This window comes from Coturnix japonica, chromosome Z (assembly GCF_054131305.1).
Source record: "Coturnix japonica strain WE chromosome Z, WE-NBRP24, whole genome shotgun sequence".
In the NCBI taxonomy this organism is placed as follows: Eukaryota; Metazoa; Chordata; class Aves; order Galliformes; family Phasianidae; genus Coturnix; species Coturnix japonica.
In genome coordinates this window covers 47,272,149-47,284,917 of record NC_140702.1, presented here as the reverse complement: position 1 = coordinate 47,284,917, position 12,769 = coordinate 47,272,149, and the positions used below count along the sequence as shown (strand labels likewise).

Sequence of the window (12,769 nt, the reverse complement as noted above, 5' to 3'; positions counted from 1 at the left end):
TATCTGATATTTTTCAGGTATATCTCAATCTAGATGCATTCTAATCTTGCAGAAGACATTTTAATCATCACTTTGAATTGCTTTCCAGAGAATTCACCAGCAACTCATTTAGATAGGTTACGACAGTATGTAGTCAGACACAAAGTGCCACAGTAAGCCCCGGTATATTTATGTATCAAATAAACAGCAATACAAGTACTATTCCATAGTGTTATAACTATCAAGTTAGGCATGATTAAAGATTTTAGATCATTTTAGAGAAAAAAATATTTGGGGCTAACCTTAACTTTACTTAAGAGACACTAGGTGTGGAATAAAAAAACCTTTAAAGCACTGACTATGCCCCCCCCTGTTTCCTCTTTACTTAGTTTCTTTGAGAGGTCAACTAATACTGATCATTTTAAAAAAGGTGAATTTTGTCCTGTTTTTTGTTTTATTACATGCACTATTGTTTAAAACAAGAGCAGCTGATTACCTGTTCCTCTGAAATGCTTTCATTAGCTTTGGTTCCCATGGTAACAGTTCATTAAGCAGTCGTATCAACGTACCATGCAATTCCTTTACTGCTTGCTTTCGGTGGTACCATCTTCCCTGCAAACATAAATACAATCTATTTATCATTATATTAAATCTATCTCTTGTTATTGTGCATCAGTCCTACAATAATCCTGGTACATGTTAATACAGTATATAAAGAAAATTACCCAAAGAAAACATTAATAAGTTCCACAGCTTTTTCAACCCTTAGTGTATGTAAAACAAAGGAGTATTTCTGTATTTTTTGTATCACAGAGACATAATGACCCACTTACCAAAAAAAAAAATGTTTGCTTTTTTGCAGCTACGATTAAAATTGAAACAGAACCCTACAAACACACTATGTATTTAAAATTACTTACGTTGGTAACTAACATGTATAGTAGTCCACTCCAGTCAGGGAAGCCAACCACATAATTACATTTGCAATGGTTAAATTCATACAGTAAGGCTTACAATAATTTCATCTAACATAAATGATATCATTTATATTTTTGCTTGCAAAAATAATTTACTACAGTTCTTGGGGAGAACACAGTTTTTGCATTATATTTTTGTATTTTACTCAGAATTTTAGATAAATTAATTTTTAATAGAAAAGTTTTAAAAACTGTTCACAATAACAAACTATGAGGCAGTTTCCTTGTGTTAAATATCGAAGTTTTGGACTTTAATGTGTAATTAAAACTGCTTCCTGTTCAAACTGTAGTTAAGTGCTCTTATGATCTTCCATGCAAACTCCATGTTTGGTAAGTCTGGAAAGTCTGAATGCAGATAAAACATATTCAGGGGAAAAGATGCATGAGGAGCAGCTGAGGGCCTTGTTTGTTCAGCCCAGAGCAGAGGAGGCTGAGGGAAGGCCTCATAGTAGCTGCAGCTCCTCACAAGGGGAGCAGAGGGGCAGCACTGAGCTCTGCTCTCTGGACCCCAGGGAATGGCATGGAGCTGAGAGGGGTGGGTCAGGTGGGGAATATAAAGGCTGTCCACCAAAGAATGGTGGGCATGGATCAAACTGACCAGGGCAGTGGTCACAGCCTCATGTTGCTGGAGTCCAAGAAATACCTGGACAGCAAGAAATATGGTCTCATTTTAGGTAGTCCCGTGTGGAGCCAGGGGTTGACTTGATGACTCCTGTGGGATCTGTCCAACCCAAGCCATTCTATGAGGGCAGTTCCAAAAGCAGTGTCCCCTGTTTGGCTCTGTTGGCCCACCACATCAGAGGCAGATGATGATATGGCAGTAGAGGTTAAATGATCCCACCAATATTCCATTACATTTTGTTGCTGTGCTACTGATGGCAGCAGCAGGACAGTCTGACAAAATGGCACCTGACATGGAGGCGTATATGAAGCAGAGGTGTGGAATCCAATTCCTCCATGCAGAAAATATTCCACCCACTAACATTCATTGGTGTTTGCTGAATGTCTGTGGAGATCAAATGGTAGACATCGGCACAGTGAGGTAGTGGATGGTCCATTTCAGCAGTGGTGACAGTGATGTTAAAGACAAGCCACGTTACAGATGGCCATGCAGATTTTTACAAGTGTGGCATGAAGGCTCTCAGGTACCATTGGTAAAAATGCTTTGCTAATTTGGTGACTCTGTTCTGGCTGTTTTGTAACTGAAAGTTTTCTCTCTCAAACAGTTTTACTGTGCTCTTAGTATCTGTTGTAGCTCCCATGGAAATAAGCAGGAGGAATTACTTTCAGAGTGACCTATGCATGATTCTATCATTCACAAGTTCCCTTCCATCTCGGGACTTTGTCTGTTTTATGATTCTGCAACATTCTGTGATTCTATCATCTTTTGTAACTACTTTTGTAACTACTGTTCCCTACTTAAGTAGGGAAAATGCAATACTGAGAAGAAAACACAGTGTTTATAATAGTTCCAAACACCTGTCTAAACAGTATTAGATACATTCCCTTTCCTAAGAATTCTTCCAAAGAATTCTTCAACTTTTTACACTGAAGAACTGAATTTTGCCAGCAGTGGGTATGGGTATGGGGAGAGCAGGCTACTGGTTGCTTAAAGAACTAGTTAACCAGGTTCTCTGGACATATGCTTCTAAAGGTAATAGGGTTCATCAGTGCTGGTTGCTTTTTAACAGCCATCTTCTAAGAGGACAGGAGATAATTCCAAAGTATCAGAAATAAAGTAAGTAGGATAAAAGCCTGGCTTGTCTCAGCAGGGATTTTTTTCCCAAACTCTGTTGGAAAAGGAAAATGTAAGGACACCGGAAGTAAGGTCAGGTGAAATGGGTGAGCTACAGAGCTTCTGTATGCCTCTGCATGGAAAAAATCAGTGCAGCCAAAGATCAATGAGAGCTGAAGTTGGCTGGCACTATAAGACAAAACAAAAATGGTTGTTAAGCATGTAAACAGAAAAAGGAGGATCAGAAATAACATCTGTCTATTATATGATGAGGATGGTCATCTCATAAATAAGGACACAGATGAAGCAGGAACAATTAGTGCATTCTCCACCTATGCATTATGCACTGATGATGGGCTCTGAGGTAGAGGATGATGACTGCAGTAATGATAAACTCCCAGCCAACCCTGAACTTGTGTGGGATTTGCTGCTTCAAACCTATGCAGACAAGTCCATGGGGAGCAATGGGATTCATCCCAAGGTCCTCAAATTGCTGGCTGATGTCAATGCAAGATCTCCATCACTTGTCAGTGGTCCTGGTAATTTGGTGAAGTCCCAGGAAACTAAAAGCTGACAAAAGTCACAGTTAGAAAGTAGAATTAGAAAGAAGATCCTGGTAACTGCAGGTTTGTCAGTCTCACTTCAGTGTCTAGTATAAATCATGGAGAAGATTATGCTAGGAGTTTATGAAAAAAAAGCAGGAAAAAAAAGACAACCTGAAAGACAACACAGTTATTGGTCATAGGCAACACAGGCTCATGGGGGGAAGACTTCTGTTTAACCAACTTCACGTCCTTTCATGACAAGGTTACCCACACAGCAGACTAAGAGAAGACAACTGATGTAATCCTTTTTGATTTAAGAAAAACTTTTGATACTGTTTCTCCAATATCCTGCTGAATATATACAAATACATAATAAACTGTGTGAGAAATGGGCTGATGGGTCAGGCTCAAAGGGTTAAAGAGGACTTCATCATGCTGATGGCCAGTCACAATTGGTGTTCCATAGGAACTCCATTTTAGGGCTAGTTCCCTTGTGCATTTTTATAAATGACCTGGATGCAGGAGTTGAATGTATACTACGTAAGTCTACAGATAAAACTATATTAGGAGCTGTTGAATCCCTTAACAATACAGGTTAGAGAGATGGGCAACGACCAACTGTGTGAAACTTAAGAGGAGCAAGTGGTATGTTCTGTATTTGAGATGGGACAATCCTGGATATATGCAAAGGCTGGGGTAAGAGAGGCTGGAAAGCGGATCTGGGGATTGTAGCCAATGGCAAGATGAATATGACTTGGTGTGCCCTGGAAACCAAAAGGACCAACTATATCCTAGGATGCATTTGGCTCTGCAGTGCTAGCTGGTCAAGGCAAGTGAACATAACACTTCACTCTTCACTGCTGCAGCCTCAACTTGAGAACTATATGCAGTTTTGGCTGCCACAATATGAGATCAAAAAACTAGTGAAGGGCAACAAGGATAGTGGAATATCTAAAGGAGAAGACATAAAAGGAGCAGCTGAGGTCCCTAGGTTCATTCAGTGAATAAGAAACTGAAGGAGGCCTCATGGCAGCCCACTCATGAGGGATGTGGAGGAGCAGCCATTGACCTCTGCTCTTTCTCTCTGGTAAGAGACATGACCTGAGGGAATGGCACGCAGCTGCAACAGGGAAGTGTCAGGTTATCTATTAAGAAAAGTTTATTTACTGTGAGGGTGATTAGGAATGGCCCAGTGCAGAGATCATGACACCAAGACTTCAAAAGTGTCTGGACAATGCTCTCAGAAATATGATTTGAATTTTGGTAATCCTGTTCAAATTGGGATATTCTACAACTCTGCAACATACAAGCAGCTATAACAACAGATGTGGTATTTTTCAGTTCTTCTGCCACTCTATTTTGTGCATTTTACCTGAACAAGGATTTTCTCTCTTGACTTGTCTGAGAAAACATTAAGACAGTAAATAGATTAAGGTTCAGCATGACAAAGAAGTAACACTTGGGAACTTGTTTCTTTGATACATATATTTAGCTTTTGATAGAACTCTTATCTTTAACAGCATCCTGCAGTCCACCATACAAAGAAACCTATGGCAGGAAAGACAACATAAATATCAACTTGACTGCCTTCCAGTAGTCTGCAATAATGACATTTCTATGGACTTCGGAACAATTCCCTTCTATCACTTTCAGCTGATTTCTCCAAAGTACAGGAAGATTAATCAGGCTAAATGATTCTCTATTTGGAGATCAGGTAACTTAGTTATTTTTAGGGGTAATAATTTACTTGATATAATACAAAACAAACAACTATTCCTTCATTCTCCAATTAAAATTAAAAAATCAAAAGGTTTTAAGTAGGAAATTATGCCACATTATGATGTAAGACTTAATGCTGAGCCCACAGACAAGCTAGGAAACTGTTCTACTTTCTTCAGCTTCTGGCCAGTCACATTTGCACACACAGCACAATGCAGTGTAAGACCTGCCACTGAGCACAGCAAAAAAAATGGCTCTTGTGCATACTGCAGGTTAGAGTTAATTGCTAATGTATGTGAGAATTATAAGCACAAATTTGTTTTTCCTGTGATATATAGAAAAGATTATACAGGAAGTTTAAAAAAGGATTAATTTATATACTATGCAGTTTTAGTGGGTTTTGCCAAAGCAAAATATGAATAATGAACAGAAATGCTGTACATGCATTCGATAAAGCAAAGAACAGCATGTATTAAAATGTAGTATAAAATAAAAACAGTTATACTAACAATGACTACAGAGTTCACAGGAAATAGTCAATTTTGGGGAAGCTAATTTATTTTTAAAGAAGATCTTGGCTTAAGTAGAAGAAAAGGAGCATTTATGAGCCTGATAAATAAATACTAGCAGAATCACTAACTTTGAAATGATAACAGTATCATGCATTGAATAGCCTGACACAAGCATAGGGCTTAGTCAAGAACAAACCATAGAATGTTACTACCTTTATTATTACTTCAAGAAAAGCTTGTTACTACTGGCCACTATTCTCCTCACTTCAAAAATAAAAATAAAAAGACAGAAACATGATGTTATGAATAGGCTTTTAATGAAAATTGTAGCAAATGTTAAGTGTAATCGCTAGGAAACTCTGCATGTGCTGCCAAATCTTTTTAATGCAGTTATGTACCAACACAACAAACCTTTTTAAAGTTAATTATTTTCCTGTATCTTAACTACTCACTTTCCTTACTGTAGCTTAGTAGTTTGTAACAAATCTGTGACACACACACATATCCTTTCCTCAGAAGTAGTGAGGGCAGTGCTCAGAATGAAACTGTGGGGAGCTCCCTGAGCACAGGTTAGTGCCATAGCTGCTCAGGGACTGGCTGTGCTTTGGTCAGTTGGTGGTGAGCAATTGCACCATGTTTCACTTTTTTTTTAATGTGTGTATTCTTTTATTTTCTGCCCTCTTTATGGCAAAACTGTCCTTATTTCAACCCACACATTTTACTTTCCCCTCTACTCTTATTCTCTCCCCTTCTCCACTCGTGTGGAAGGAGGGAGCAAAGGGCTGTGTGGTGCTTTTGTTCCAACTGGGCTAAACCACAACACATAGCCCAGTGTTCTTGCAGGAAAAAAAGCTAATCAATGACTGACAATGTTGTAACTTAATTCTATATGTCAGCAACATGTATCAGCCTACTTCCACAGAACATAAACATTCCTTTACAAATAGATACGCTGCAAACTCTTCTGTTACACTAAATGGTATAAGTGCAGGAAAACATCCATAAACTGAAGCTTAGGAGTTTAGTTTGGATTTTAGAGGACATATTTTCCTCAGAAACCTACAGTGTTAGAACAGCTTACCCCCAAAAAAGCTGCTGAGTCTCCATTTCATTTTGCTTTCAGATTTCAGCTCATCAGGCCTTGGCTGACCTACTGCATCAATAGTAACAGTGCTTTTTCAAGATAGGGAGACCTTCAGAGGTCCCTGGCTAGTGGATTCCTTAAGATCAAAGACAAAGCCTCTGAATATGATTTGATGTGGTAACGAGATTAACAAATAAATAGAATGCAAAACCTCAGGGCACTGAATAGCTAAGAACCTTCTACTCAAAGATATAAAAATGTAGTTGCATATGAAATTCCACAAAGAGTGGAGTAATAGAACAGAAGATTTTTACAACTGAACAGCTATTACAGCCTCACAGTTCAGTTCTCTCATAAATGATGGGCGTGTAGAAATGCAGATCTGGATGCACTAACCTATGGTGTATATGAAATCCAACAGGATTTTAGTAGTAGACATGAAATAAATATACTCAATCACATCAATCCAAGATAGTCTCTGCTAGAAGTTCTCTGTCAGTGAAGATCTTGCTTTTAACATGTGCAAAGAAACTGTTCCTCTTCAGTGTACTGGAACTAATTCTAAGCTTCATTAAGCTTCTACAGTCTACATTCCAAACCAATTACTTAAGCAGAAATGTCTAGTAGCTAACTTGGATGTGTGCAGAATTATGCTCTTGTGTGGCTTGTAATTCACATTCCTGATAGCACTGCTTCTATACATTAATCTGAACTGCTAATTACTATTTTCTTTCAAATAGTGATGAGCAAAACTCATAACTTCTGGAAATAAAACATATGGTATTGAGTACAAAACAACAGAGATTAAATGGCCTAGACAGAAGACAAGTACAAAACGTAACTCCTACCTGTGTTCTACAACTAAAATTTTAAAATACAAATACAAATAAATAAATAAAAATTAAAAATTAAGAAGTGTGCTGAATGTTTCCATATATGCACATAGAGACATTCAACACATTCTGAACTGAAAACTTACCTTTTAAATTAGGTTTCTGACATCCAGAGCAGCCAGGGAATGCTGACTCCACTCTCCGTGATGTCCCAACATACACTATTCTGGCATACTCATCATGGAACCCCAAAGCAGACTGGAGCCAGGATACTGATATATGGGGTAAGGACTGAACTTTATAGGGGAGTTTTTTGTTGTTGTTGTTGTTTTTAAATAAACACACACACACACAACCACAATATTATGCAGTTTTATAAGATTTTCTTTAGTCTTTACTTTATATCCTGGGGATATAAAATTAAGAAAATTAGAAATCTTATAAAACCATGCAATATTGTTGAAAAGGGGTGGTGGTGGAGGGAGAAAACTTACCTTACCCTTAATAGGCCTGCTCCATTCTGCAGCGGGGTTCTGTGGTATATGTGACATCACCAGTCTAGCGTTTTCTAGTGATGTCACATGGAGAGGGAGTTGATCTGCAGCTGCTTTGGACATCAGATACCTAAAGAAAAGAGATTAATAACTTTCTTGAATTCAAAGATTGCTTGATACTGAATACTCTTCTTAATCAATCTATGGGCCAAATTCTAGTATTTGAGAATTTCAGTGGCAACTTTGATGATAAAAAGGAATAAATGAGATCATTCACACTATGCAAGCACATCTGTAATAGAAGGTTTTCCTTTTGAAAAAGCTTAGAAGTTACTTTTTAAAGTTAAACTTCCTTCAAATCAAGGAGTTGTATATGTATACCCTTGGCATGTCTTTCTGAGCATTTTATCAACCAACAGCTAGCCTCTGGTATTATTAGAAGACTGGGATGGAACAGTCAGGAAGCGCAGCTGTCAATAAAGCATAAAACAAAGTCACTCTTAATCAATTATATCTTCGAGCATTTACCTATGACCAGTGAAAAGACTGGTGAACATCTTATGTCAGAACTCAAACTTTCTGTTATTGTTTTGTAAGATTTCAGCTTGCACTTCCATTACAGGAATCTGATCAAACTGAAGTACATCCTGAAATGGTATTCCAGGCTCTCTTGCCAAATATTGCAAATAAATGAGGTGAAAATAAATATACCCTATGAAAAATAATAATTCTTGCTCACTGGTATGTCCTCATCTCATGATTTATTTCATTACTATTATTATTATTCATTATTATGCTCCTACTCATTTGCAGGGGAGCTGGTATATATGATCTTTAAGGGTCCTTTCCAACTCAAACAATTATGTGAAATGACTCCTTAGACTGACATTTAATCATTTGGGCAAAATTACTACTAGATTACCATTGCATTGGTCATCTCCTAGATTTAAAAATCATGCTAGATTACTAGCATGATTTCACTGCTTTTTCCAAACTAACTCAGAACACTGAAATTAAGCACCACTGAACTATTGCATTTCACTCTTAATTATAAGAACTTATATATGCTAACTTCTACTTCCATAATGCATCAAGAAACTGCATGAATGCAACATCTTAACATGTTTACAAAAAAGACCCTTTTTCTTTTAAACTATTAATCATTTATCATTAATTTCATCTTTCTTAACTGTAAATATACAAACATTTCCCTATTCTTCAGATCATCTTAAAGTCAGCTGTTTTGTTATAACTACCTGTGTGTGCTGACAGGAATGTCTTACCTGATTTTTCAAAATAATATTCTGGTTGATCAAAATCCAAAGCACTACAAAATGTTCTGAATACACAGCAGTATCTCTATGATGAAAATGTTCCACATTAAATGTATGACTACCTATTCATATGTTTGATGCAGAATTCATATCTACACATCTGGAATTGTAAAACATATGTAATAGAAGTAGCCTAGGTGAAGCAACTCAGTAACATTTCTTGGAGGACTAGTCTGTATACCAGGAAAAGCATGAAAAATCATGAGAAAACAGTTGTGAAAAAAATTACACCTACTGTATTTTTTATAGGTAGCACTGAAGAGGCACTGAAGGAGCTAAGAAAAACTGAAGAATAGGACAAAAGCGTGGAAAGCTAATGAGATATGTAGAAGATAGAAATAGCAGAGAAGGAATTCTGCAGAAAGCTTTAAAAATCTTAAGCTTAAAATTTGTTAAATTCCTTCAAAGTGTGTAATTAGTTATTTGTATGGATGCACATTAATATAATTACAGTAATATAATGCAAACAAGTAAAATGGAAAGCTGCTTACATCCAAAATTTTCAAGTACAGTATACACATAGGTTGCTCCAAAAGTAATGCCTCCTATTTATTTCCATGGAAACCGCAAAAGAGTACAATAAAATTATTTTATAGAGCAAATTCTCAGCTACAAAATATTGTATTTCAACACAGTCACCACCAGGAGTTATGCATCCTTGCCGGTGATGAACAAGAGCCTGTATGGAATGATCTTATAAAAATCTGCACCGATAGAAGTGATCTAGTATTGCTGTCACCACTTCTGAAATGCACCATGCACTGTCTGACTGTGCTCACATCCACCGTTTGATCTCCATAAATGTTCAGCAAGTGTCTATGAATGTCAGGAAGTAACATTTTTTCAACATTAAGAATTCAATTCCACACCTTTGCTCTATAAGCATATCCATGTCAAATGACATTTTGTCGGAGTGCCCCCCTGCTGCCATCTATCACACAGCACCAACAAGTAACAGAATATTAGAGAGAAGGGGCAAGCTCCACTGCCATAACACCACCATTTGCCTCTGATACTGTGGGACAACATAAAAAAATAGAAGTCATTACTTTTGGAGCAGCCCTCATAGTTCACTAGGGAGTATGGGAAGGAACGAGAAGGGAGAAGAATATGGAAAAAGAAGCCTAACTCAAGCTAAAAAAGTGAAGAAAATTTAACCCAGTAAAATCCCTGCACAGTCCTGTAATAACACAGTGCCCCTACCACCAACAGATAGTAATATTTGCAATTTCTTTAATATACACAGAGAGAATGTTTTAAAAACTCTTCTAGTAAATTAGCCAAAATGCATTATTTTTGCCATATAATAACACTGTATTTTTTAAAGCAATATGATGCAAACCAATGGAAAAAGAAAACAGACTCTTCTCTTTCTTTGGATACTTGTGTTTCCTATGAACAAATTTAACAACAGCCTGTTTCAAATTTAAAAACAACAACAACAAAAAAACCAACAGCAGGCACAGAAGAATTTGTTCTATTAAGTCATTTCTCTGGGATTCCTCTGCGATTCCACAAACTATTTCATGCCTGAAGTTCTAAAAACTTCTGATCTGAATGAGTGGGTCTTCAAATCTTCAGGGTGGACTTCCAAATAGATTTCCATAGCTGGTGTGGATTTAAGGGCTGCACAGAGCTTCAGTGTGCATTCTGTACTCCTAAGACTCATATGCTTAAAAGATATTCAGCATTTGAAAAGACAGATAAAGATGTTCATCTGTGATGGGAAGTGCAGCTGCCTAATTGAAACCTTTATTAACAACATTAGAAAAAAGAAAAACCCAAAACCTTTATAAAGGAGGTTTTCATCTTTTTTGACTATGAGGTCAAGAACACTAGTGTGTTACACGCCTCTGTCATATGGTGCAATTTTCAGTCTTTCTGTTACAAACCCTATTTAGTCATGAACTTCCCTCTCTATCCTTCCCCTCACCTTTGTCTGATGTTCCCTGCAGGGACAGTCTGCTGCCTCCCACTCTGGAAAACCCTGCCTTTTATCATTTTATGTACTTATCCGTGGGAATCCTGGGCTCCAGCCTCTCTTCTCCCTCAAAAGACATCTATGCACTTACCATCAGGCTTGCAAGCAATGATTCAAATCCAATGGTGCTACTAAAATAAAGTTCTGCATTTCAGGAAACACATAATCTGTAAGGGTTTATGCTTCTTCCAGGTGATCTGTGTTCTAGCATAGACATAGATCAGGGTCTAGAATTAACTAACATTGTCACAGCCCGCTTCATTTTAAAACAAACATGTTAACCATAAAGTTAGGTTCAAAATTAAATTTGGGGAAAAAAAAAAAAAAAAAGAAGAAAAAAAAAAAAAAAAGGGTTTACTACTTGGTACAAGTATCTGCAATCTTGTCACAGTTTCATATTAAACAATACCAAGAAATCATTAAAACTACTGAAGTTGTGCTGTAATATAAAATAGTTAAATACACAGAACTGATTTACAGAGCACCTTAATTAACATTTTCACACAAGAAAACTCCAGTGACTCCAGATCAGCAAAGAAATTATTATCTGAATTATCTGAATGGCAGCAAAGAAATTTCCCTTCACACCACATCTTCACCTGATCTTACCTGTCAAATCAGAAATATATTAAAAAAAAAAAAAAAAAAAGGATTCAAAATGTCAAAAAAATGATAGTTATGTTGTGTACTTATCAGGACAGACAGTGCTATTTTGCATTTCTTTATTCGTTTTGCATTTCTTCATTCGTTTGCTAGGTACAGCACATGTTTAAAAGCTCCCATTCAAACGAACTGTCATGCTTGTATCTACAGTCCGAATTTTCAGCAAACATGAGGTAAAAACAGTCTCAAGGGAGATGTTTTCAGACAGCACACTCTACTGCAGAGTTATGGCTGCCTACTGACTAGTGGTAACTTCCACTGCGTCTTAAACACCTCAGTATTGGCAACAAAGTAGAAAGGTTTTATATGAATCTTATTTTTCTCTTGTAATTTGTTTCCCTATCCATTCAATTTGTACAATTTTAGATTCCCTTTAAATGTATAACATTTTCTATGCAGCAAAATTAAAACTACAAGAAATTTAGCTACTCTCAACAATTCTAAGGCAATTGACCAAAGTTTGACTGACTGTAACTCCCTAGTTAAAAAAACATGTGCTCTATCATGCCTAGCAGCTAGTGATGTAAGATACTCTCCCAATGAAACCTAGCACTTAATGATAACTGAGTGTATTAGATGCACTATAGATCCAAAATACAGTTATATTTTAGCAGTAAGCAAGGCTACTAAATAGAGGCAGAGACAAGAAGCCCCACTGTTTGAGTGCTGGCACTGTTTTGTGGCACACCTCCACACTGGATGCTACATTTGACCTGATGAAAACTTTAAGACATTCTAAGAGAATCATATGAATAAGGGAAAAGTGAGATTCAGTATTGTGTACTTTCCTGTAAAGGTAGACTAAAGACTTCGATCTTCAATACTCTTAACTCTTTACAACTGCAATGACATATCATATCATTTCAGAACACAGTGTGGGCAGATCCTTTGCCTAGACTTCAGGAGATGCCCT

General features: G+C 37.0%; 1 protein-coding gene across 20 annotated transcripts in view; it reads right to left on the bottom strand.

Annotated features, from left to right (window-relative positions):
• BRD10 (bromodomain containing 10) overlaps nucleotides 1–12,769 on the bottom strand; it is a 60,971-nt gene that overhangs the window by 15,407 nt on the left and 32,795 nt on the right. For 11 of the 20 annotated variants that reach the window (XR_014939207.1, XM_085528410.1, XM_085528412.1 and 8 more), the window contains one exon: nucleotides 476–591. Coding sequence is in view for 17 of the 20 variants with exons in the window: in XM_085528410.1 (XP_085384536.1) it covers nucleotides 476–591 (116 nt within the window). In the remaining 3 variants the exon portion in view is untranslated. The other 9 variants (XM_085528398.1, XM_085528400.1, XM_085528399.1 and 6 more) reach the window with 6 other exon arrangements.